Consider the following 26,132-nt stretch of genomic DNA (forward strand, 5'->3'; position numbering starts at 1 on the left):
AGTTTATTTACTAATTTTGACACTTAAAAAGTTAAATTTATACAGAAAATATCAAAAAAACATAAATAGATGGATAACTCCTAGTATCGCTTTTTTGGTTTGACCTATTTTCTCCATGTTTGACTTTAGTATACGATACACCTGACTTGGAATACGACATTTGACTTTGATAAAAAAATGTCTAGTTTATAATACATTGTTTTTAGGGTCAAACCGAAAACAGTGTATTGAACTAATCCAAGTATTCTAAAATTTTTATAAAAGCTTTGAATCGAACTAAGATGGACATCAATCACCTTTTCTCAATTTTTTTTTATTTATTTTTTGATTTATTTAGAACATGAATAATTTATGATTTTTATAATTTCTTATTTTTTCATGAAAATAAGATGGATTCATATAATATTTTTTAATATTTGAACTTCTAAATAGATGGACAACCTATGGTAAAAATTTGGTCCGAAAAAATTAAGCCTTGATATCCTATACACTATTTTTGAGATCAAACTAAGAGTAGTGTCTCGTATAGAAGGACTAGTCCAAATACTCTAATTTAATTTTTTTATTTCTACCAATATATATTGGATCCATGTAATATTTTTTATCAAATTTAAGCTTTTAAATAGATGGACAATTTATGATAAAAATTTGATCCAAAAATATTAATCGGTGATATCGGATGCATTATTTTTAGTATCAAACCAAATACAATGATGGATATCTATCACTATTTTTATATTTTAAATTTTTTTTGATATTTTTTATTTATTCAAAATATGAACCGTCTATAATATTTTTTAATATTTGAGCTTAGATGAATAATCTATGATAAAAATTTAGTCTAAAAAAATTAAAAAAACTAATATATTATTTTTTGGGGTCAAATCAAAAAGTGCATTGCATACAAAGACCGGTTGAAATACTCTGAAATCTTTATAAAGCTTTAAATTGGATCCAAATGGACATGCATCAGTCTTTTTTCAACTTTAGAGTTTTTTATATATTTTTTATTTATTTATTAAGAATCTGAACAGTATATGGTTTATAAACTATTTTCTCCATATTTTATATTTTTCACAAAAATCTGATGGATTCATGTAATGTTTTTTAATATTTATTTTTTAAAAATAAATAAAAAAACTATGGTAATAATTTGATCTAAACAAATTAGGTCCTGATACTCGATATAATATTTTTTTGCGTCAAACCAAAAGTAATATATTGCAAATAAAGACCAGTTGAAATGCTTAGAAATTTTTAGGAAAGTATTACATTAGACTAGACATCTATCATATTTTTTTTCTAATTTTATTTTATTTATATTTATTTGATCTGTTCAGAACTTGAATAATTTATTATTTTACTAATTTCTCTATTTTTTTTATTTTCATCACTTGAATAGTTTTCGACATTTAGGCTTCAAAATAGATAAACAACTTATGGTAAAAATTTAATCTAAAAAATTAAGCCCTAATAGCCAATACATTATTTTTGGGGTCATACAAAAAATAATGTACCATATACAAGAACCAGTCCAACTACTCTAAAATTTTTATAAAAGCTTTGAATTAGACCAGATGGACATATATCACTCTTTTTCTATTTCAGATATTTTTTGACATTTTTTATTTATTATTTGAATAATGTGTGATTTTCTTATTTTCTCTATGTTTATTTGGTTTTACCAAACATGATGCATCCATGTAATATCTTTTAATATTTAAATTTCTAAACAGATGGATAACTTATGATAAAAATTTATTCTAAAAAAGTAAGCCCTGATATCCAATATATTATTTTTAGGGTAAAACAAAAAAAAATGAAGAGAGAAGATAATAATTTCAAGGAGAGAGAAGATAATAGATTTTAAGAGAAAAAATAAAAATTGTTGGAGGGGTTACTTTTGTTATTTTAAAATTTTAAGATTCTATTAAAAATAAAAAAATCAGACGTTGCATCGGATGTTGGGCTGACAACCCATAGTGGGTTCAGCCCATGGTAGATTTTATCAGTCCACAGTCCACACCCCTTTGACCTAACCCTAGATCAATATAAGGGGGGTGTGGTGGCTGCGTTTTGATGTAGAGGTGACTGTATTTTTTGGAGAAAAACTACAACAACGTGGTGGTAGTGATCCTTATAGCAGAAGGATGAGAAAAAAACAGAAATCCAACGAAAAAGAAAGGGAAAAAAAACAAGGACAACATCTCTTCATCGGAGTCGAAATCCGGCTTGCCTTCGATGCTAGACATGAGGTGAAGCCTGCAAGTCCAACTTGCCTTACTGTGCAGATTGGCTTGCTTGCTGTGTTTGTAAGTGCCTATATTGACCTGACAATGGCTAGGTGACTACTATTTTGTAATTATTGAAACGTTCTTCTAAGCCTGACCTTTTTTTTTAAAAAAAAATTATTTTAATTAAAAATAATTTAAAACACAAAAGAATCATAATTTTATTTCAAAATTTTGACCAAGACGCCACTTTATAAAATTGATTTATTTCTATACATGTAATAGCACAAAAAATAAAATTTTGTCCCGATTGTTTCTTCGATTAATACATTAAATCTTTATTATATTTAAGAATGATCTCTTAGCCCTATTATTCTGCTTTGCTACTTAACCTTTATAAAAAGGAAAAGATAAATAGGTGAAATATCTAAAAAATAATAAACATTTAATTTTCATTGTTGTAATATTTATATTTAATTCATTATCATGTTCATACTCATGAACTACAATGTTTTTGTGTACTGGTGCTAAAAAATACTATATAATTGCTGTAGAGGTTAAGCTTCCTTTTCATGTTCTTATTTTTAAACTTCTAAAAATATCAATTTTAAACTTCATCAAGGATAAGTTAGTAGTTTATATTATATTTCAAACTTTGTTAATCAATTATGATTTCTTTTATAAGCTTATAGAATTTTACTACCAGTGGCAAAAACAATATGATTGGTCTATAAGTTTCTTTTTTCATATTCTTTTTAAACTAATAAGGACATCAATTTGAAGTCAGACAAATTTAGTTCGTATATATATATATATATATATATATATATATATATATATAACTTATTATTGGTGAGTATATAATGAACAACAGTAGGTTGAGCTGTCATACTGTTGCAACCATCTGGGCGGCGTCTTCTTCATCGTGATACTGTGAGCGGTACCGAAACCAGTCCTCGTCCATTGCGCCCCTTGGATGCACCCATTGGCTGCCATGGCTTCTTATATTTTCTGGCGTACCTTCGTCAGACATTGCGGGGTCCATGTCTCAGCTCACTATCTTTTATTTCTCCGTCACAACTTGTCTTATTCATTGTTTTTTTCCCTGATCATGACCTTACATAGACCCTCTCGAGGTTAATCCAAATTGAATTATTCCCATTTTACTTTAATTTAACTTGTTTTATACCATGCAATGCAATGAACTTGTCGCTGTGAATGGAAACAACTTTAATGCTCTAACTTATATTGGTGAGTACATAATGAACATTAGGAGGAGCTATCCATAGAACATCGGTTGCCATATCACCGTCGAATGAGTTCTGTAGAAGGTATGGGCGACGGGAGCTGCAACAAGAAGCACATAATTCTCGTCCATGGCGCTTGCCATGGAGCATGGTCTTGGTACAAGGTGACGACCCTGTTGAGGTCCGCTGGGTACCAGGTTACGGTGCCGGACCTCGCGGCCTCCGGCGTCGACGAGCGGCGGTTGGAAGACCTGCGAACGTTCACCGACTACTCCCAGCCGCTCCTGGACATATTGGCCTGCCTCCCACCTGGTGAGAGGGTCATTCTGGTAGGCCACAGCCTCGGAGGCCTCAACATAGCTCTGGCTATGGACAGGTTCCCTGAGAAGATCGCCGCCGCGGTCTTCGTCACCGATACCCTCGCGCTCTGAACGAGCAGGGGGGGACTGAAGGGGAAGGACGAAGGAGAGAACACATCAGTTAGACACCTCAAACTCTTCTTCTTTCTACCCCCTCCATCATCTACTGACTCGATCGTCGGAGGGGTCGGGTCGAGCCTCCCGACCCAACCTGTGTGCAGGACTACAGACGGAGGGCGTGCCCGGCCGAGGAGCCCCCTCCGGCGGAGACGGCTGACCACGTCCTGATCGGACCGCCGCAGCCGACCCCCTCAACGAGCCCGAGGGCCGCACCGAGAGGATCCCACCTTCCGGACTTGAACCGAGCCGCGTCGGCCACGAGGCCACGGCTCCAAGCTATTTACCACGACACTTTAAAAAAAAATCTTTACATATAAACTCAAGTTTTCCTATGATCATCAGTGAAGAGGTAAGAAAATATATACTTCCTCCGAGTAATACTAGACTAATAAATCCACAAATATTTGAATGCACTAAAACGAGTGACTTTTTTTTTTCCTTGCTCATAACACATACTTCTCATATATTATATTTGATGAATGATCGATTCTTAGTAATCCTGTCATCATATTATATTTTTTTAGAAGTTTCATAATCACAATATTTAAGTGAGCATATATAAGATGTTATAATATAGAATTATCTTAAATATCAGTTTTAAAATAATTTAATCGATAAAAAAATATATATAAATATAGAGAAAATATTTTATTTATTATCATTTTTATATGTGAAATTAATGTTTTATTCTTGTCACAAATTGAAAGAGTCATATTTCTCATCATAACTTTTTCAAGTAATTGTCCCGAGCTTGGAATATTATTTTTCATATCAAGAACATAATAAATATCTGAAATGTATACTTATTTATCATTATTAAGTCTAAAAAAAAATTTACCTCTACCGTTTACTAGTTTTTGAGACGGTTCACTAGATGTAATGTTGTGAGAATAACTTATATCTATTTCAAAAAATAATTCTTTGATACCACACATGTGGTTTGAAGTTTCTATATATCTATATTATGTCATACACTTATTTTCTTTCAAATTATTATAAGTCATTAGAAAAACTTGATTTTTATTCTTCTTTTATTTTTTAACAAAATTTATTTATCACCTTTTTTATTATGATTATAATAATATTCAAAGGAGTAATGTCTCTATTTTTGCAAACATAACATTGTATTTTAGATTTTTTCTGCCACGTCTACTACCATAATCTCAATCTCTTTGGTTAGAATTTTTTCTATCACTTTTATTGGTTTGAGATTATTGATTGATCTGATTTATGTCATATCTTCCTCTTTGTCCATAACCTTCTTTTAGATTTTGATTCACTTTTATTTTCGAGAGTAAGCTTAGTTTGTGATGCTTACTTTATAGATTTTTCTTATCATCTTTTTGTAAGCCTTTATTTATGAATTTGAAGATAACCCATTAGTTATTCTAAATATATTTATTCTAAATCTTTAGATTATTCAATCGTTACAAAAATAAAATCAAACTTTGGATCTAGATATCTTAGTATTTTTTTATTAATCTTTGATCACTTATTTGTTTCCTATTTTGTCTCATTTGATTAATAGTAGAAATGATTTTTAAGAAGTAAAACCATGAGTATCTTGTTATAATTTTTCAAACTCAGCTCATAGAACTTGTAGATGAAGCATTTTTACCGTATACACTTTATTAAATACTTTTTGAAGCATTTCCCAAGTATTTGTTGGAGCAATGATTTCAAATATTATAGCATTAAGCCCTTGGTAAATCATAAATAAAGTTTTTTTTCTTGTTCTTCCTTTTATCTTTAAGTTATTTTCTTCCTTCTGTATTCATTGCTCCTTCAATTGAACTTAGTTCAATAAATTTATCTTCTATAAACTTCCATAAAGACCTTCATTTCGATACACTATATATCATAATTTTTTTTATTAATCTAGAGATTTGGAGTTGGATGATGTTCGAGGAAAAGACCATAGTTTAACTTGACTTTGATACTAAATATTGACTTAGATAGAGAGAAAAGATAGAGCTACAATACAATCGAAGAGTAGAACAAGAAAAAATATTCTATGTTTTACTAAAAAATTCTCTATGTTAGATGAGGTTTATATAGTTCTCAAAACACTATATTCATTACATTTAATATGAACCATTCTTTATCAAAAGAGTCTTTAATGTATCTAAGAACTAGTAGTTAATTTGATTTATCCTTTTATGGATCTTTAATGCATTTCAAATATTTTTATAATATTTTGATAAATTTTGTCCCAACAAAATCTACGTATAACCAGCGGTGCATCACTAATTTTGGTTGACCAATTCTCAAGCATGGGAAGGACGGGTGGTGAAGGCCGCGAACGAAGTGAACGCCAGGCTACGTTCCCATCGTCCCCCCTTTGCGGCCGTGCGCATTCCCCGCGGATCTTCCCTTCCGTTGCGCTCTCTCGTTCCGGCAGGTTGGCGCAGTCATGTTTTGCCTTCCTATTCCCTTTCTCTTATTTATATATACACCCCGTCCCCCTTCTCCAACCTTTGCTCCTCCCAGCCTCCGCCTGCTGCTCTTCTCTTCGTATTTCTTCTTCATACATTCTTCTCGTCCAAAGAATTACTTGTTCATCGGCCATTCTCCCCTTGATGGGGGAGGGAAAAGACAGCAGCGGTGGCAGTGGGCACGGAGCCATGCACGCCAACGTGCCGATGCCGCACTCGGACCCGCTCATTCACCATTCGTCAGCTGACGATGACTACTACGCGCGGCACAGCAGCTCCTCGGCCACGGCCAGCTCCGGGTACTACTCGGACCACCCCACGGCCGCGAGTGGTGACAGCTCCCCCTTCGTCATGTCCCCCTGGCATCAGAGCGCCCCTTATCCCCCCTGCGACCCCGCCTCCGCTGACGCCGCCGCGCTTCCCTGCACGGGGCTCATAGGCTCCCTGGTGCGGGAGGAGGGCCATATCTACTCGCTCGCCGCCATCGGCGACCTCCTCTACACGGGCTCCGATAGCAAGAACATCCGCGTGTGGAAGAACCAGAAGGACTTCGCCGGGTTCAAGTCTAGCAGCGGGCTTGTCAAGGCCATCGTCATCGCGGCCGACCGCTTATTCACCGGACACCAGGATGGCAGGATCCGGTCGTGGAGGGTGTCCCCGAAGGACGCCACCGTGCACAAGAGGATCGGAACTCTTCCCAGGCTCAAGGACGTCCTCCGGAGCTCTCTCAACCCGTCCAACTACGTCGAGATCCGCCGCAACCGCAGTGCGCTCTGGATTCGCCACTCCGACGCCATCTCGTGCCTCAGCCTAAACGAGGAACAGGGGTTGCTTTACTCCGGATCCTGGGACAAGACCTTCAAGGCGTGGCGGATCTCCGACTCCAAATGCCTGGAGTCCGTCGTTGCCCACGACGACGCCGTTAACTCCGTAGTGGCCGCCTTCGACGGGCTCGTCTTCACCGGGTCCGCCGACGGCACCGTCAAGATGTGGCGAAGGGAGAAGCACGGGAAGGGCACCAAGCACACGCTAGTGGAGACTCTCCTCAAGCAGGAGTTCGCCGTTAATTCGCTGGTAGTCAGTCCCACGGCGCCCATCGTCTACTGCGGCTCTTCAGATGGACTCGTCAATTTCTGGGAGGGGGAGCACCACCCGACCCACGGCGGGGTACTCCGAGGCCACAAGATGGCAGTGCTGTGCCTTTCCGCGGCCGGGAGCCTCCTGCTGAGCGGCTCCGCGGACAAGACCATCTGCGTGTGGAGGCGCGAGGGCGCGGCACACACCTGCCTGTCTGTGCTCAGCGGACACTCCAGCCCCGTCAAGTGCCTCGCGATGGAGACGGAAGCCGGCAGCGAGGAGAACGGTGGCAGCTACGCCGCCGCGAGGTGGATCGTGTACAGCGGCAGCCTCGACAAGTCGGTGAAAGTGTGGCGGGTGTCGGAGCAGGCGCCGCTGGAATTGGAGCAGTCGGGGGCATACCGGGGGAGCAACAGCGGCGGAAGCAGCGGTGGCACCGGACAAGCCTATGGTGGGTCGGTGGGCCAAGAATTCGAGATGCCGGTGGAGCAACTACGAGCCGCCGCATGAGATCTACATGCGATGGCGCTTATGACTGCTGCAAAGCGGGAGCCCTCTTCCTGTGATTCGAGGCTGATCGTTGTGTGTGTTCCGGACTTGAGAATTCGTGCTGCCTTGTTGTTTTCATGTAATCGACTGAGTTGAGGGCGATCGGGATGTTTGGTGTACGCAGAACAATACGAGTTGGATGATTAATTAACGAGCGAACTCTTTGAGGGACACTGTCACAGAATTTATGGTGTTCTCAATTATTTATCATGCCATTTATATTCAAAAAAACAGAAAAAGAAAAAGGAAAGCGTTCACTATGTGTTTGTTGCAAAGAAGGGACAAAGATTGTTTTGCTGCAAAAGATTTCGTCACGAAATAATGGTTTAGAAAACACCTATGCATTTGCACGTAAACCTAAAATCTTTCTAACTTGCTCGCTCGCCACCCACCGCAGCATAGGAGGGGAGGAGGTGCGATTCGTGGAATCGACGAAGTACCAAGTGGCAGACTTCAAGGTGGGGTTTTACAACGATGACCATGACGACGGCAAGCCCTTTGATGGGGTGCTGGGGCTCCTGGCCCACGCGTTCTCGTCGGAGAGCGGCAGTCTACACCTGGACGCGGCGGAGCCGCGGGTGGTGGACTTCGGGAAGGAGGAGTTTTAGCTAGCGGTGGACCTATCAGTGGATGAGCAAGTGCGGCGGGCGAGCAGAGGAGGTGAGGTTCGTGGAGTTGGCGGAGTACGAAGTGGCGGACATCATGGTGGGGTTTTACAGCAGCAACCACGGCGATTACAAGACCTTCGACTGGGTGCTGGGGAGTCTGGCCCACTCGTTCACGCCGGAGAGCGACAGTCTGCACCTGGACGCGACGGAGCTGTGGACTTGGGGAAGGAGGAGTTACGGGTGGCAGTGGACCTATGAGCGGTAGGACAAATTATTTTGACCTAGTAATTATTTTGACGTAGTTCATTTCTTCATATGAAAACCTTCACTCGTGTCCATATTCCTCAATGCAGATAACAATCTACTTCTGCTTTCCTGTACATTATGGAGGAATATAGGAGTGACGACTGTTCCATGAATTCCACATGAGAGAGAGAGAGAGAGAGAGAGAGAGAGAGAGATTTTAGGGTTGTCATTCCAGATGTATGATTGAGTAGTGCCTGTGGACAAAGAACAAGAAGAAGAAATGAACGTATGTAGGATTTAGGAGGAGATGGAGATTTTGCCAGGTTCGTCGGCGGCTTTGAGCGTTCTGGTGATGATCTGACGGGCTTTGACGCTCTTGATCTCCATCCTAACGCTCGTGCTCTTCTCTAGCCTCGCGTACTCCTTTGGCTTCTTCTTCTTCTTCGCCGATTTGATCATCTTCGATTTCAACTTATCTAACAGCACCACCAGTTGATCACCCATGTCACCCTCTCTCTCTCTCTCTCTCTCTCTCTTTCTCTCTTATATATTTACTATTACATATGCTAGGATTATAAGAAACAAGGCAATGATTTGTTTCCTTTTCTCTGGCTTCGTGTGCTGGCTATGACGAGGATGGGTTCCAAAAAACGCAATAGATCATGTCCATAATGGTGGATGGATTTGTTCGCGTTTTAATTACCGTTGCCATGCTAAACGCACACCGTTAGTAGATCTATTCTTGACTCTCAAGTAGAACGGATTAATTGATCGGGACTTGAGGAGAATATTGTGTCATTTAAGATTAATTCAACTACAATCAAGGTTTCTATCTTATCCTTGATTTATAATATCTTCAAGGCAATCCAATTTTATATCATATCCTCGTTTGCAATATCCTTAAGAGAGAGAGTCTCACCATGGAATTAAAAATTTTCTTTTATTGAAGCTTTCCAAGAAAAAATAGACCAAGAAAACTTCTATGTTTGACACATATTTGTAATGATACCAACCAAATTTATCATATATATATATATCATACATGATATTGATACGTATCCTTTGTGACCATATTGTGCAATAATGCATTAATCAATGACTTAATAGAGACCATATTTTTTTCAATAACACAAGAGTAAACATCTACTCAAAATTCAATTTTGGTAACCTTTGTATGTCACAGCTTGCTTAACTGCAGCTTTTTATGGCAGACTACCCACATTAATCAGGATCTGATGAGGCATTTTGTGCATGGTGCAAAAGGGTCGACTTGATTGCACCTATTCATGGTGAATAGATCATCAGACGAAGTCACCACCTAAAAGTTCTGCAACAACGTATAAGAGAACTTAATATTATAGTCGTGTCTCATAGCATATGAAAGATATGGACAGAAATTTCTTACCACTGCAACGGAAATTGAAGTTTTTGTGCATCAGACCACAGCATAAGAGTAGATAGGAGTGCAACAGTAGCTGTCTCAACTCGTAGCCGGCATGGACCAAGGCCAACAGCAGTAGCACCTGCTTCTATCAATAGTTTCACCTCTTCATTCGTGAAGTCTGGAAAAAGCAATTACCAAAATTGTCTACATAAGTCTTAGTTAACATTATTTAATAGAACGTTCTACTGTATTGCGTGAAGCTATGAAATGCCAACTAGAAATAAGCCTATCAACCTTAGTCAATCATTTCTTCCTTCACAATTAGACAACTTTTGTATTTTATCTTAACTATTAAGGTCCTAGGATTGGCAACAAAAGCATATGGCAGAAGAAAGATAGTGTTTGACTGTTCAAACCTACCCTAAACAAACGAAGGCAATTTAGATTGAGGTGGACAGACGATTCAAATATACTAATAAAGAAGAAGAGAAATGGATAAATGCTGAGATGAAAATAAGAAGCAATTGCAATAGGTGTTTAATAGGACACACAACAACAATGAACATTACATCTAAAATACAGGCTAATGTCTTAAATACAACTTGTTTCAATTGCCAAAAGGAGGAAAGAGTTTTATAAACCAAATGTCATTAAGTTGGCTCATAGAAAAATTGTGAATAAATAGACTCATCTATTTAGTATAGCTAGACTCATTTTAAAATCGAAAAGAATTGGAAATGCAGCACAAAATTTTAAATCTCTGTTATCCCTGTAAAACCAAACTGCAAATTGTTTAATGGAATATGTCCACTGGCTTTCATCCTCAAACTATGTATTTGTTTCATGCTGACTATCCCCATCAATAATTATTATATTCTTTTGCATTATATGGTTGTGAGAGATGTGGGGCAAGGGTAATTCATGGCTGGCATATTGGAGGTTTTGTATCAAGGAAGTGAAAGAACTACTAACCCCCTTCTGGACCAACAATCAGAAGTCCACTGTCTTCTACAGTTGACTCGGATAGGACATTCACTAGCGGAGTTGCTTCTGCTACAGCTACAAAGGCGAACTTTGAATTTGAAACCTATACAGCATATCAAGAAGAGGCATAACTGGACAGAATCTGAAGCAATGTTCAACTATTTACTGAAGAAAACAGCATTGAGCAGCCTAGTACTGCAAAAAAAAGAGAGTTGAAGCAGCATATCATAAGCATATATGTTTAACCTCTGGCTTTACTGTGAGATCTTGATACTCCTTGAAAAATTACACATTGAGATTGCATAAGACATCATAAGGTCATCAAATCTGATTTTAAAATCAAAATTTATAGACTAGCTATCACCATTACTATCCTTTTCTGAGAACTGTCATGAGTGATCAAACTTCAAAATCTTTAATGCTGAATAAATAATCAACATTGGTAACCTAAAATTATAACTGTCGCTCCAACTAGGAACACTTACTCATTTAATCTTAGATTAAGTTTCTTCATTTCTAATTGTGACTCCAATGCCATTGAAGACTCCATTGATTTACATAGTCCACAGACATGTTATAACTTCTCATTAGACAACATGAAATTGAACCACATTTTCTATAAATTATTCTCACCCTCTATTTTTTGGAAATATGTTGTAGGTTTAAGTCCAATTTGCACTATGCTAGAAAATATCCCAACCATAAAATGGTCCAAGACAAGGATAATTAGACCAGTCTACCTTAGTAGCAAGTACGTAAAGGAAAAGCACACATAAATGTCCTCATTTGAGCCAAGAGACTATTTATTGTATCTTATCTCATGCAGGCCATTGTCATCCGAGTTAGGTAGAAGGAGAATTGTAACATGGGAAAGAATCCATCTCTGGACTTCAAAAGGAAAGGAACTTACCATCGGTAAAAGTTTCCGAAATTTCATAGGAGGATTTAAAGTCATTTGATGTAGTCTCTGACCTATTGAAAAAGAAAAAACAAAGACAGCATATCCAGCTGAGTAAAGGGATTAGAATTAAAATATCTGCTTCACAATTCTAAGATATTCTAATCATTTCATTGACATGTAAAAGGAACAGAAAAGATATAGCAACATGCAAACCCAAGAAATCATTACATTGCTTAACAGCAGCTAATACAACACGTTCCAACCTTTCTACCCGATTTTCTGTAATCGTATGAGATCGCTCTGTCAAAAGGGGGGTTACACTGCTCGCTCCCAGTTCCTTAACATAAGGTAACAGAGAACATAAGCCAATGTACCTGTAATACTCAACAAGAACTTGGAATTCCCACAAGCAGAAGAGAACATACGGTGCATTTCTCAACCAGCCAATCTGCCCGACCACCTTTCAAGGTTCCTGAAACAATTGCAGCTTAGCATATTTAAGTAGACACACATAAGAATGATAACTCAAATTGATCAATAAGGCCTACCAAAAGCTGCATATATATGCCACTGAACACCCTGAGGATCAACGACTTGGGGTTCCTGTAGAGCAATTATATCTAATCCAGTCCGACTTACACTCTGTATGCAGCCTTCAACTAGACCACCTTTACCATCAAAGAGTTCCACCCTTGCGTATTATAAAAGAAGAGGAAAAAAGGGATATTAAATGCGACATAAGAACCAAAAGTTACTCTTTTACTCCAACAAGAACATTTAGAATCAGACTAACAGAAAGCTATCATGTAATCAAGATCTTAATTTATGACAGACACATGTGGTTGCTCTACAGACTAACACTGTAGAGCAACCACAAAATGAGTATCTATTTAGAAGAATAGAAGTATCAGTTCCAACTCTATGAGCTACACTACAAAATAACTAGCATGCTGTTTAACCAAACAGCATACCATCTTGATCTTTTCCGGCATACTTAAAAACACTTTGCGCACATACAAACTGATACTATTCCGGCATACCTATCATTTGGTCCCAGGCGTAGCACCTTCGTCATGTGCCAGAACTCGTCACCTTGGATCCGTACAGCATTTCCCTGCCACGAACCCAAAAAAGAGAAGCCCATCAATAATGTCACAAGAGCATCAACTGCTCGCTGAAATGTCTATAAGAAACGCCGTCAGCCACAGCGACCAGATCAGAGACTAGGCACCTTGGAGGTAGGAAGGGACGGGGAATGGAAGCGGGGAAGGCCGCCGCGACATAGGTTTCCAGATGCATTGGAAGACAGGGCGCGGAGGACCGGCGAGGCGCTCCTCCGTGAGCGCCGGATGAGGCCACATAACGAAAATCGAGTGGCCACGGTGGGCATCCTCCTCGATGACCAGTTTCAAGGCGGGTCACTTTGTTGTGATGTGCGGTCGCTCGAACGAGCATGCGTAAGCCTTTTGTAGGGAGTCCGATTCGTCCGGTCGCGTTATTGGACACTAACGGGTCCGGTCAAATTAAATTTTAGGCGAACAATGCAAGTGAATGTACAGTTAATGGAATCCTCCGATTGGCAAATAATAAATAAATAAAATATATTTTAAATATATATTACTTTGGTATTTATTATCTAAAAAATTCGTTAAATTTTATATGATAAATTTATCATACTAATATTTATTCAAAAATAAATCTATATTTTCTAATTTAAATTAATAAATAAATGTATTATAATCTTATAAAAAAAAATTATATTATCCAGACATATAATTAATATAATATATATAATAATATTTTTAAAAAAATAAAATTTCATCACATAAATGATTTCTCACTAAATCATATAATTATAGGCTTTATTATATAATGATACTCATATACTTAAAAAAATAATAAAATACTTTTAAATTTTTTAAAAAAATCAGTAACATCTAGCAACTGCTCAAATATTAATAGTATCCTATGATAATATCAGCATTTGAGTATTTGTAATTCAATATCTAAAAAAAATATGATTTAAAAAATATATCAAATATCAATTCACATTTAAAATATATATTAGGCCCTTAATGCATATTTGAAATGTGCTCTCAAGATTAGACACCAACTAAAACAGGACCAAAAAAAAAAACACAAACTGTTGAAGAATTTTGGAGCCATCCGAATCACCGACACTTAGAGGGAGGTGAATAGAGCGTCTCATAGGGCTACTGCTTTTGCAAGATCCACCGCTTCTACTTTTTTAAGGCAAAGAAACTTGCCAAATCAACTTTATAACATTCTCTCCTCTACCAAAGAGGGACGTATCTTTTTGTTCGGGACTGATTTAAGCTTCTAAATTTTACTTTTCAGAAAAGAAGAATTGGCGCATAAAACCAGCACGCTCCAGAATTTTGGTAGTGTTGATCATTACTGGCTTGAAATTGCACCTCACTTTGGACTCCCATTTTGCCTCTCCGTCTTTATAGCTTCGTAGGACGTCATCAGTTCTTTAAACTTTGCCTCAGCAGCTTCTGCAGAAAAAAAATGAAGCCTTTTATTTCGTCAAAGAGACAAAAAGAAGTTTTTAGACAAGTAGTATTTCCATAAGCAAGTAATAACCTCTAATATCTTGGTTTTGATCAGGGTGGTACTTTATTGCTTTTGCTCTGAAAGCGCTCTGCAACAAACAGAGAAGAAACATAATATGGTGCTTGGATAGTATGGCATAATCATTATCATGTGACCATACAATCTGAATTAGACGCACCGATAATACAAGACATACAGCTTTTTTAACTAGACAACAACTGCAAAACTACCTAGTACCGACAGGACTGTGCCAGGCAAAGGATCATTAGTATACAGTTTTAGACTAGCTATGCAGTATCTGATGCCTTTAAACTAGCTATTTAATGGTTGTCATTATCACAGGTGTTATTGGTCAAAAAGTAGGGTGGTGAAATTAGAATGGTAATTTTTCACAAATTTTGGGACAAAGTTAAACAAATGTTGCATCATGAAAGTGCGAAACAGAACAGCTTAAGTTCATATTGTCTTCAGTTGATCTCCACGCATGACTACAGTATCCACATCTACACACTATTGGTTATTCAACTAAAGACATGAATAATTCGATAACATCCAAGGTGATTTCTGTTGGTTGTCATGTGTTCACATGGGACAAGGTCTCTGAATGAGATCCAATTATGTATAGTAGTTATATGCCAGTTTACTTGTGATGATAACTAGTGCAGTTTGGTTGTAAGTCTGTAAGCATCATGTCATTAGAAAGAGAAAACACCACTGTAGATCCTTAGTCAAAATGATGGTGCTTATTTCCAAGTCTAAACCATAATACTGTTGATATCATGCAAATTACTATGTGACTGAAAAGATAGACCAGGAGCCACAAAAAATAAAATCAGATAAGGAAGTACCTTAATCTCAGCATCCGAATATGGTTCTGGTCTAGACCTAAAAAAGGCAGCATGAAATAAAAACTTCGGCAAATGAAAATCTAATATTGGTTTCTCATCAAGAATCTAATATCTTTACATTATATTCTACTACTATCTTTCTTGAAAGAACCAACAATCACTAATAGTGTCCTCAGGTGTCTAGATTGCATATCACTATTGCAAAACATGCAAGAAAATCTTGACGATGCCACAAATAAAATATACCTACCAGCCATAGAACCTAGAAAAGAATGACGACAAAACTATTAAAGGAATCCAATGAACAAGTACAACCAATTCTGACATGTTCTGAAGGTTCATTTAGTTCTAGCGTGTCCAATTTATATCTGTTCAGCTGTATTTGCATGGGTCATGACTTGTCTTAGCTTCTAATCCAGAGAAATAAGGATACTGCAATTATATTCCCTCTTACAATGGTTTAGATAGAAATCAGAGACATTTCTTAGCTGGTCATCCTTTCCGACAAAATGTTCAAACCATGAAAATTGTAACAAGTCAGCTCCTTCACATACTTCGGAAAGTTTACCCAAAATGAAGAAAAAATTCACCATAATTAATAAGTCTAAATTCAACTTCACATACAAGAAGTCTGTTTGATATAAACTAGGAAAAACAATGTTCACAGAAAGAAATATAAATAAAGTAAGGATAAATGTGCAAGAGTTAAAATACTAAAAATTAATACCAGTCAAGGCCCAAGACTGAGTAATGGTGTGACATTGAATTGTTTCCACTGTGGCTAGAACTGATTTTGTAATGAGTCCTTTGATATCCATAAGATGTATCTGTATCGGTCTTATGATTCCAATAATCATGTCGAGTATATTCATGTGCACCATCACCACTGTGCCTCCAATTCTCATAGCTCCTCTTATATTTATCTCTCTCTCTATAAAATATATTTTGCATGCGCCTAATACGCTCCTACACAGAGTTAAAATATATGAATCATTACTTATCTACATACTATGAAAATGATGATGCATGAATAATAACATCTTACTATGCTCATGTTACAGTTAGTATACCTGACAAGTTAGCTGATAGTACGAAGGACCACCAATATCATTCAGAGTTACTAAATGATGCAATGTTAAACTAAAAAAGAGTTATTCTTATCATCCTTAATTCGATACATGTGCAGATGGACCTTGTGTCAAAGGTAACAGCAAGTGAAGGCAAGGTCTAGAGATGACCTCAAAAAGAAAAGCTACATCCTTCAGTGTGTTCATTATGAAAGCTTTGACTTCATCGTAACAAACTCAAGACATCAGCACGAATCAAGATTTTTCCTCCCTCCCTTGTGTAGTGTGGACCTATGTAGTTTTCTTTACTCAAGCAACCAACTTATCATAAACAAGTAGCAAGTAGGAGGCAGATTTTTCTTTCTGAAACTTTAAAAAACCAGTAACAGGACATTCGGAAAATATAGAGTGAGGTTGACATAAATTCCATTTTCAGATTTCGGACTCACATCTGATCCTTCTTATATCATATCAAGAACAGGCTTGTCCTTTTCTGAAAAAAAGAATAGGCTTATCCCTCACACTTTCCTATGGATCTCTAAAATTATGTAGGATAAAGTGATACAGCGAATACCTTATCAAATTTGGCACAGGTAGCAACTAGAAGACTAGCATTTTGCGTATGTAGTAAATTGAACTAGATATAATGGAGTCATGGACTACGAAATTCTCTCTCTTTATGAACAAGTTACTTTGTGAGAACCCAAGAAGACAATAAAGGCTCAAGCAAGGGTGATAATCATCAGTTATCAGCACCGCCATACACGGTGCAAGATCCCTATATATTTTATAGGATTAAGGTCCATTTTAGCCCTTGTAGTTTTGGCCATGGACCACTTAAGTCCTTATAATTTACTCGTCTAAAATAACCCCTATATTTTAAAAAACATAGCATATAAGCCTCTCCCATAAAGTCTGAGTTAACAGATGTTAGAGTCTGCTTACGTGACATACTGATTCACAATTAACCATTAATATAATATTACGCGTAATTTAAGTTTAGAAAAGAATTAAGGTCCATTTTAGCCCCTGTGGTTTTAGCCATAGACCACTTAAACCCTTATGATTTATTCGTGTCTAAAATAACCCTTATATTTTCAAAAACATAACATATAAGCCCCTCCCGTCAAGTCTGAGTTAACAGATGTTATAGTCTGCTTACATGACATGCTGACTCACAATAAATCATTAATATAATGACACATGTAATTTAAGTTTTTTTTTTTAAATTGAGACCACCATCAATGGTGGGAAGAGGCATCATCGTGGAAGCGACCACCAGTAGCAGCATTGAGCCGCTGCTGCCTAGGAGGGCATCGCACGCACAAACCCTCTCCCTCGTGAACGACAAGCTTAGGATCTTCCGATCCTACCTCAAGTGAATGTGTATCGACCAGTCCGACGCTAGACAGGTAGTGGTCTCCTGGTACCTCTTCCTCCTCCTAGGCATTGTCGTCTCCACCGCCTCCCACTTCGTCCTCTCCTGCGCCCCCACCCGTCGCGCCTACGACATAATGATCCAGCTCTCCGTCACCTCCGCCTTCGACCTCTCCTTCATTTGCGGCTACTGCCTCCGCCGCTTCCTCTTCCTCGATAAGATAGACCTTAACTCTTTTTTAAACTTAAACTACACGTGTCATTATATTAATAGTTTATTGTGAGTCAGCATACCACGTAAACAGACTCTAACATCTATTAACTCAGACTTGACAGGAGGGGCGCTTATATGCTATGTTTTTTTAAAATGTAAGAGTTATTTTAGACACGAATAAACCATGAGGGCTTAAGTGGTCCATGGCCAAAACCACAAGGGCTAAAATGGACCTTAACTCTTTTTTAAACTTAAATTACACATGAAATTATATTAATGGTTCATTACGAGTCAACATGCCACGTAAGCAGACTCTAACGTCTATTAACTCAGATTTGACGGGAGGGGCTTATATGCTATGTTTTTGAAAATATAAAGGTTATTTTAGACACGAGTAAATTATAAAAGCTTAAGTGGTCCATAGCTAAAACCACAGGGGTTAAGATGGACCTTAACCCTATATTATATCCACCTATCTTTGTGTTTGCATTACATAAAAAAAAAATTAATATTCATTTATCATTTTTATTTGTGTTTGCACTTGCTTCAGATACATTAAAAGTATACAGGTTAGAACCTTGTATTGAACTTAGCCGGGCAAGTAAGGTATAAAAACATTCATCTTATTTAATCTCAAAGTATATAATAAAAAAATCAACCATTTGAGCTCTCAAAAGGAAGTGTTTTGGAAATAAATTTTATAAAAGCAATTTTTGATGGTCCAGAATAAAATAAATCAATATTTCAGCTTTAGTTTTTAGTTATCTTCTAGAGACAGACAAGAACGTGTCCAAGCTGAGCACACCAAGAGAAATTTGAAAATAACAAGGTGGTAAGCACAAGTCAATTGGCTGTTAGAAAGAAGTAAACAGTTACGATTACAGTGACTTAGGTTATTATTTGTGAAGAATTTTAATTACAATAACTAAACTCAATAGGAGGCTTTGATCAACATTAGCAAATCATGTAGTAAACTTACCACTCTCTCCTTTTCCTTCTCATATTCCGCCTCCATTCTACGATTGTATCTTCTCCAAGCTGAATCCCTAAAACCTCCAAAATTTGAATTATTAGTTGCCTTCCACCATGACGAACTTGATTGAGATCTGTTGAACTGATGAAGTGAAAATAACCACAAAAACTAGTAAGAAAAACAATAAAGAAATCCACACTGTTAGTAAAGATTGTTTGAATTTGACAGTGGACAGAATGCATGATTATGAGCAGATATTTAAATTCCATAAAATCACATGTTGGAATACATTTAGATAAATCTAAAAGCTAATGAATCATCTTCATATAGACTCAACTCCAAGCTTATAGAAGCAAGCAACCTAAGTAGTCTTCGCCATCCAGCACATACAACAATGGCTTAAGCCACAGGGCACAGGCATAATCTGAGATTCACCCTACAAAAAGGTTGAGAAATTTGATCGGCATGAGCAACAGTTTGGTGCCTATGCTGCAATAATCGATTCTTCTGGACAAATAGGAAACAATACCAAAGCTGACATCTGCTTTTGCATCAGCTCATTGGTCAAAAAGCTGAGAACACTATAAGGTATCAGCCTCTAGAAAGAACAGTCAACACTGCTAGTTGATGATTATAAGTAATTTCATGAAAGAACATTCTAGAATTTAGCGAGAACCTAACGAAATTATAAAGCAGTTGTTTCTGGTATAACCAAGTCTTGAAGCTTACTAGACATGAATCTTGGTTCATACAAGGATCTCTATGGATCAATTAAATAAAAAGGTGTGCATCTTCTAGCAACCAAAAATTTCTCATTTGTCATGATGCACTTCATATGCTGTAATTTAGTGTATACCCCTCCCCTTGGGTACCTCCTTGGTTAGGTTCTGTTTGTAGTATAATGACTTTGGGTAATGCAGCCACAGCAATTATGACGAAAACATAAAACAAACTGGAGGTATACAACATGAGTTGTGACGTCTTGGCCAGAATGGATTGACTGTCTGAGCACTCCAACCTCAATAAGCTGGAGCCTGGGTCAGTTTCACTGGGTTTGGCAAAACTGACAAATACACACAAGATTTTTGGTCAGCTTTATCTATAGGTAAGGGATTAATTTACAACAGAATACAAATGCACCATAAGGAATACCAAAATAAAAAAAGTTACTACACAGTACGAAACCTTTTAACTGTCTTATCTAATGCTTTGGTTTTGAACTACATTATAAAGTTTTGCACATAAACAAGTAAGTTGATCCTATAAAGTTGGTGTTTTTTAATTATTAATTTTAATATGAAACCGATATAAAAGTATGAACAACCAATATATTAGATAAATAGACAATCTCTCGAAGAAGCAAGATTTTGTTCACCAACGCTCCGTATATCTTGCATTGGCATGAGTCTCATGCACTGGGTTTGGGCCAGCTTTTATATAATCTTGATAGCTTTCATATGAAGAAGCTATGGACCTAGATACCTCTAAAATATTCTTTTATTAATTCTCTGAGTTTTCAGCCTAAAGACAATGAACTCATTTGGTAATATTCTTCCAAGTGAATTCTTTACTTTTCTTCAAATTTTATAACTATTTTCTTCAAGAATTACCAAGATTCTGCCACAACCGAAGAAACAATGACTAGGTCAAAAGTTTTAAAAAAATTATCTGAAAGCTGTATATCCCTATTGGATTCAATGGAATCAACCTAATCAACTTAATTCTTTTTCCAATAGAATCAACCTTATATATGGAATAGACTACTAAGTCAATCAATGATGATATGAGCTGATATCCTGATCTCATATATGGTAAAAGATCCATTGAAGAAGGTATGTAATACATCTGACATTCCAATTTTGGCTTAGCTTTTGTTCATTCTTTTGGCATTCATCTCAGAGACAAAAAAATTATAATCAAATGAACTATCAGTTTGTTATTATATAATCCTTCTACACTGCAGAAAGCACACTTCTTCTTGATATTCAGCTGTTAGAACAATTGTTGCTCCACTTAAAATGTTATAAATACATATTGATATTGCAAGGTTTAAACGCATCATATAAATTGTTGCATTTAAATTTTTTTGCTCAACTAGATAGCAACCAATTATTACCAACTAATGTGATGAGATATTAAACACGAAAGTATTATTAGTGTTGTTATTCATTCTAAGTAGTTGTTCAAAGTAACAAGGCGCAACAAGGTAAATTTATGTAAAAATGCTTCACATAATAAATGAATATAAAAAATGCTTCCATCAAATTTGATTATGCATTAAAGCCAATATATTTTTGGATTGGCATCCACAAGGCTGTAATTCTTCTAAATCAACTAAAAAAATGAAATGTTAACATGTTGGCTGCACTAGGTTCTTTGAGGAAATCTTCTAGATCTTCTAGAACATCATTTAATAAAAACACAAAATTGCTTGTGCAAAATGTATCTATCAGAAAAGGCATGCCTAGAACACTAAAAGATGGTAAAAATGAGTTACAATTGAAAATAATGAGCAGCCGCATCCTGCGATAAACTAAGGGCAGGAACTAAGTTTACCTGAGTGTAGAACAAATTAATAGTCCTCCACAGCCGATAAACCTGCCAATTCATTGAGAAGGTGGATACCGTGTCAAGACCCACAAAAAGAAAGCTTGATCAAAGAACTTTCATTGATAATTCTAATAACGAGAAATCTCCAGAACCCCCCAACACGCCAAAAAAACAGAATAAACAGCGAATCAAGAGTGAAAAAGAGAGAGGAGGAGGAGGGGAAACATGAGTTTTACCGAGAACGTGGTACCAAGTAATCCGAAGAGAAGCATCCCCCATTCGGTGCCTCCGCCTGCCTTCTTCCGCCGCAGATCCTGGTCGCCCTTCCCGTCGCCGTGGCTCATTTCTTCCTTCTGATTATTCCCCGAACCCGCAACGCAAAGTGGAAACCCCCAGTTTGAGGATTGATAGCTTTCGAAACGAATGGATTGGATGAAGAGAACGATTCGATAGGCGACGACCTTTGTAAAACGAGAGCCTGTGCTAAATGGGCTTTTGTGTGTAATATGATAATAAGCATATTATAATATTAAAATATATTATAAATAGTAAAAAAAATATATAAGACAATAATTTCATAATCTGTTATAATGTTTTCATATGTTTATAATATTTTTGTATAGTATTATATTGTTTCTAATCATTCTAAAAAAATTATATTATAATATTTTTATAGTGTGTTATAGTTTTTTCTGATATTATTGAAAATACTATAACATGGTATAAAAAACATTATATTTTTATGTATCAATAATATTATAAATAGAGTATTTTTTTTGTACTACTAAAATTACTATAATGCATTAACATTTTATATGTTTCAAGTAAAATATTTATTTATGATAAGTTTTGATTAGTAGGTCAATCATTATGCTTATTGAGTTGTGATTTGTCATATAATTATTTTTTAATTTTTTAAAATTATACTCACAATAGTCGTTAGATTTAATGTGGTATTATTATATTTTTTGGACTTACTTATTACATAAAATTCGTATACATGTATAAATTTTTTTTAAAAAAAATTTAGAATTCAATTAAATAAAAAAAATTATATAATTTTTTTTATTTAAAATTTATTTTATATCTTATAATTAATTGATCAAGTGAAAGAATGTTAGATTATATGATTCTATTAGATAAGATATATTATAAATATAATTATATTTTGATTACGGTTATCAATCAATAAAATGTTGATGGAAGAAAGTATTCAACTACGACGCAGCTTTTTCTTTCTCATGACCACTTGTTTGATCACATTCGGCAGCCACCTATATTGGATAATACGTGATTTAATTTTCCACCGGATAAGTTCATGCATATGATGGGTCTTTTCTTGCAGGAGATGCATAGGTCACTCTCCTTTAAGATCGATAGGGTCAGATCGATTTCCCAAGTGCTATAAGAATCATGATATAGATTAAATTGGATAGTCTTGATAAATCAGATTGACGATCGACCTTCCAAGTAACTCCTGACCTAAGCAAATCCTCAAAAGATAAGTAAAGAAGCTCCTCCCACTTGTAAGCTGGCTTTCTTATATGTACCAAACTTTGCGACAACAATAGATGTTAATGTATTTTATTTAATATTAATGTAAACATCTTGAAATATTATGAGTAGTTTTGGAAATAAAGGCTGCTAATTAGAGTATTCAATTAGTGGAATTTTCAAGAAAAAAAAGAGAGACTATTGTAATTAAAGACTGAATAAGAAAATTGAATGAAACCATCATCTTCTTCCTCTCTTCTAATGTACCCCAAGAAATCCCATATTTTCGATAGTAATGAGAAGCAAAAGACAGTAAGAGGAAAATTAAAGCGTGTAGATTAGTAAGGCATTCATGTACATATGCGAAGAACTGTTACAGGTATCGTAAACGAATGGAAAGTAGCCATATAGCCTTTGCCAGCTTAAAATTAGGAGGAGAACAACTCTTGCAGTCCATTCAAGAAAAGATGCAAGACTTAGCTTGTGGAATAGACAAGATGTCATATCAGATATGAAATGAATGCAGCTTTCACATCATCATGTCTTCAACTTTATTCCCCACGCAATAGCTTCCTATTCCTCCGTATTCTTCATTTCTAGGGGTTAGGCTTCTTTGCTTGAGCTTCGACTTGCCATGCCAACTGTCGTCCCCTCTTCTTCAATCAATCAGCCATATTCCTACGCTCTCTATTGCAGTTGAAGCTCACGATAACTTTGCACTTGTTACTGAAAAGAATAATTTTCGTATATACCTCTTTAAATGTAAACCTACTATATATATACATGATTATAAAATTCGAAACTTACTTGCATGACATTAATATCGTTTAAAAATACCAAATGAAACTATCCTTGATTGTGATGATGATGAAGAATATTTAAGATAATATTTATATTTCATATATCTATAAATTTTAAACCATTTACTTATAACAATAGTTAGTGGTGGCTAATATGAGCGTTTTACGCATGTTAATAAGAGCGGTATATACCAAAGATCCTAATATTTGTAAGGATATAAAAAAATGTTATGTTAAAGTTTATAGTGATATATACATATGCTATTTTTTAGTTACAAGATTATATATGTAAAACATGTATAAAACACTCCTTGCAATGCATGCAGTCTGAATATGAGATTATTTATCTACTAATATATATATATATATATATATATATATATATATAGCTGAAGAAATGAAAATGGACGATAATTTATTTATCTACTAATCAAAGTTTTGAGGGTGTACATCTGATCAGTGTTAAAAGTGAAATGTTGTCATCGTCCAAACAAATGTCAAACCCTATATATTTCATGTCGGAAGACAGAGATGTCTTGTGATCGGAGTAATATGTGAAGGAAAGGAGAGAAGTTATAGTCGCCAAGTTCCGAGAGAGAGAGAGAGAGGAGTCGTGTGTGACACCTCGGTCACACATAGGCCATTTTGCAGCGTTCGATCGCAGTTACGCGCGTTCCAACGACGAACAAGAGAACAGCATGTCTTTATATGTCAGGGCGACAGGGAAGAAGCGGGGGCTGCCCATGGCTTTGGTTCGCCGCTAATGTGACATGATCGAAGGTGATCAAGAAGAACGAGAGAGAGAGAGAGACCGATGTCCACTTAGAATGTAACGAAACCCGTCGGAGACCCACACACGTGGTGTTGATTTGCTGTGGCTCTTGCAAACTGTTCCTGGTTCTTCGCTCATCTCTCTCTCCCACTCTGCTGCTTCTGTCGTAAAGATCTGTTTGGTTTTGAGTCGTATATCTCAGTCTCTACCACAGCTGCAAACCTATATCACCTACATTGATTTGACGTGAAACAAGCAAACCACCACGGTTTCACAGTTGCACTTCCATGCCTTTCCTCTTCCTCTCTCCCTCTCTCATGGTGTGCCCATCTCGTTTGGCCACTTCACTCCTCTTCTCTCTTCTCCCTTTAGCTGTTAGAAAGCTTCTCTAGGGTTTGTCACCTCGCATCCTTCTCTTTACTTTCTCTTTCCAGAGTTTCATCCCAATTTAAGCCCCTTTTTCGCTGGAGAATGGAGGAATTTTCTCAGCTGGGGGCAAATCTATGGGGAGGCTGGATGTGCACCACCTCTCCTGCAGAAAAAACTGCAGTCGATGCAGCTACAGTTGCAATGGTTGGACTTCCCTCGGGAGATGCTAAAGGTCGCTGCATTCCAAGCCCGGTACCCCTCCTCAGCAACAATTACAACCAGAACTCCCATCTCCAAGCCACACACGACGGAGCCTCCTCCTCCTCCCACTTACCCCCGAGCGATGTGGACGCCATCAAGGCCAAGATCGTCTCCCACCCTCAGTACTCCAGCCTCCTCGCTGCTTACATTGACTGCCAAAAGGCACGACCTCCACTTCTAGTTAAAAACCTCACAACGTACTTCTGATCACTCTCTTGTTAACCGTTCGGTACAGGTCGGAGCTCCGCCCGAGGTGGTAGCTCGGCTCTCGGCCGTGGCTCAAGAGTTAGAAATGAGACAGCGGGCGAATTTTATCTGCCGTGACTCACCGACAGATCCGGAGCTCGATCAGTTCATGGTGACTAACATCCTTAGACCTCTGCAACCAGAACAACCTTTCTGGTTGCCTAAATCTAAGTAATGTTTCCTTGCAGGAAGCATACAATGAGATGCTCATCAAGTACAGGGAAGAGCTAACGAGGCCACTGCAAGAGGCCATGGAGTTCCTCCGAATGATGGAATCTCAGCTCAATTCCCTTGCCCTCACCACCGGCTCCGTTCGCATCTCGTCCGCTGGTAGTGCAAGCACCACTTTGCTACTATTGGTACTTGTTCACCTGTATTCTTCTTGCTTCCCTCGCCATTACAGTCGCACTCCTTAAATCTTGCTAAAGTGAGACAACCATGAA

At 37.1% G+C, this 26,132-nt stretch overlaps 6 protein-coding genes across 8 annotated transcripts in view; 3 read left to right on the top strand and 3 right to left on the bottom strand.

Moving 5' to 3' along the window:
* The first annotated feature begins 3,490 nt into the window (after positions 1 to 3,490).
* On the top strand, positions 3,491 to 8,202 carry LOC103980494 (protein JINGUBANG-like). Its single transcript, XM_065147983.1, has 2 exons — positions 3,491 to 4,306; positions 6,230 to 8,202. The coding sequence occupies exon 2, from the start codon at positions 6,231 to 6,233 to the stop codon at positions 7,977 to 7,979; it is 1,749 nt and encodes a 582-aa protein (XP_065004055.1). The 5' UTR covers positions 3,491 to 4,306; position 6,230; the 3' UTR covers positions 7,980 to 8,202.
* On the top strand, positions 3,565 to 3,909 carry LOC135634966 (esterase PIR7B-like). The gene has a single exon (XM_065145740.1). It carries the CDS (start codon positions 3,565 to 3,567, stop codon positions 3,907 to 3,909), a length of 345 nt encoding a protein of 114 aa, XP_065001812.1.
* Positions 8,203 to 9,169: 967 nt separating the features above from the next.
* On the bottom strand, positions 9,170 to 9,376 carry LOC103980493 (uncharacterized). The gene has a single exon (XM_009396932.2). It carries the CDS (start codon positions 9,374 to 9,376, stop codon positions 9,170 to 9,172), a length of 207 nt encoding a protein of 68 aa, XP_009395207.2.
* A 640-nt stretch (positions 9,377 to 10,016) lies between these two features.
* LOC135634790 (uncharacterized) lies at positions 10,017 to 13,584 on the bottom strand. Of its 3 annotated transcripts, none has more exons than XM_065145390.1 (9): positions 13,373 to 13,584; positions 13,182 to 13,255; positions 12,690 to 12,832; positions 12,567 to 12,613; positions 12,405 to 12,478; positions 12,151 to 12,212; positions 11,229 to 11,315; positions 10,278 to 10,434; positions 10,017 to 10,199 (listed from the first exon to the last, which is right to left on the bottom strand). In XM_065145390.1, coding segments are annotated over exons 1-9 (804 nt in total). In that variant the 5' UTR covers positions 13,532 to 13,584; the 3' UTR covers positions 10,017 to 10,198. The 3 variants fall into 3 exon arrangements, with proteins under 3 accessions (XP_065001462.1, XP_065001461.1, XP_065001463.1); XM_065145389.1 differs by having other exon boundaries at positions 11,229 to 11,343; positions 12,370 to 12,478; XM_065145391.1 differs by lacking the exon at positions 11,229 to 11,315.
* A 564-nt stretch (positions 13,585 to 14,148) lies between these two features.
* On the bottom strand, positions 14,149 to 22,229 carry LOC135635244 (uncharacterized). The gene is made up of 7 exons (XM_065146198.1): positions 21,984 to 22,229; positions 21,754 to 21,795; positions 19,204 to 19,338; positions 16,294 to 16,532; positions 15,567 to 15,603; positions 14,749 to 14,806; positions 14,149 to 14,660 (listed from the first exon to the last, which is right to left on the bottom strand). Exons 1-7 carry the CDS (start codon positions 22,089 to 22,091, stop codon positions 14,578 to 14,580), a joined length of 702 nt encoding a protein of 233 aa, XP_065002270.1. The 5' UTR covers positions 22,092 to 22,229; the 3' UTR covers positions 14,149 to 14,577.
* Positions 22,230 to 24,831: 2,602 nt separating this feature from the next.
* The window catches only part of LOC103980492 (homeobox protein knotted-1-like 6), a 4,333-nt gene continuing 3,032 nt past the window's right edge, over positions 24,832 to 26,132 (top strand). The window contains exons 1-3 of the mRNA XM_018824921.2: positions 24,832 to 25,605; positions 25,679 to 25,801; positions 25,878 to 26,019. Of these exons, the coding sequence (XP_018680466.2) occupies positions 25,285 to 25,605; positions 25,679 to 25,801; positions 25,878 to 26,019 (586 nt within the window). The 5' untranslated portion in view covers positions 24,832 to 25,284. The remainder of the gene's footprint in view (positions 25,606 to 25,678; positions 25,802 to 25,877; positions 26,020 to 26,132) is intronic.

The sequence above is a fragment of the Musa acuminata genome, chromosome BXJ3-4, assembly GCF_036884655.1.
Source record: "Musa acuminata AAA Group cultivar baxijiao chromosome BXJ3-4, Cavendish_Baxijiao_AAA, whole genome shotgun sequence".
Classification (NCBI taxonomy): Eukaryota; Viridiplantae; Streptophyta; class Magnoliopsida; order Zingiberales; family Musaceae; genus Musa; species Musa acuminata.

Excerpts from the sequence above, each read along its gene's own strand:
- LOC135634966 (XM_065145740.1), top strand. The coding sequence starts at position 3,565 with ATGGGCGACGGGAGCTGCAACAAGAAGCACATAATTCTCGTCCATGGC.
- LOC103980494 (XM_065147983.1), top strand. The coding sequence starts at position 6,231 with ATGGGAAGGACGGGTGGTGAAGGCCGCGAACGAAGTGAACGCCAGGCT.
- LOC103980493 (XM_009396932.2), bottom strand. The coding sequence starts at position 9,376 with ATGGGTGATCAACTGGTGGTGCTGTTAGATAAGTTGAAATCGAAGATG.
- LOC135634790 (XM_065145389.1), bottom strand. The coding sequence starts at position 13,531 with ATGCCCACCGTGGCCACTCGATTTTCGTTATGTGGCCTCATCCGGCGC. Across the intron at positions 11,344-12,150 it reads TTCGGAAACTTTTACCGATG|GTTTCAAATTCAAAGTTCGC; the intron begins GTAAGTTCCTTT and ends TATGCTGTATAG. Across the intron at positions 10,435-11,228 it reads GATTGTTGGTCCAGAAGGGG|ACTTCACGAATGAAGAGGTG; the intron begins GTTAGTAGTTCT and ends TGCTTTTTCCAG.
- LOC135635244 (XM_065146198.1), bottom strand. The coding sequence starts at position 22,091 with ATGAGCCACGGCGACGGGAAGGGCGACCAGGATCTGCGGCGGAAGAAG. Across the intron at positions 14,807-15,566 it reads ATTCGGATGCTGAGATTAAG|AGCGCTTTCAGAGCAAAAGC; the intron begins GTACTTCCTTAT and ends TGTTTGTTGCAG. Across the intron at positions 14,661-14,748 it reads TCAAAACCAAGATATTAGAG|AAGCTGCTGAGGCAAAGTTT; the intron begins GTTATTACTTGC and ends TTTTTTCTGCAG.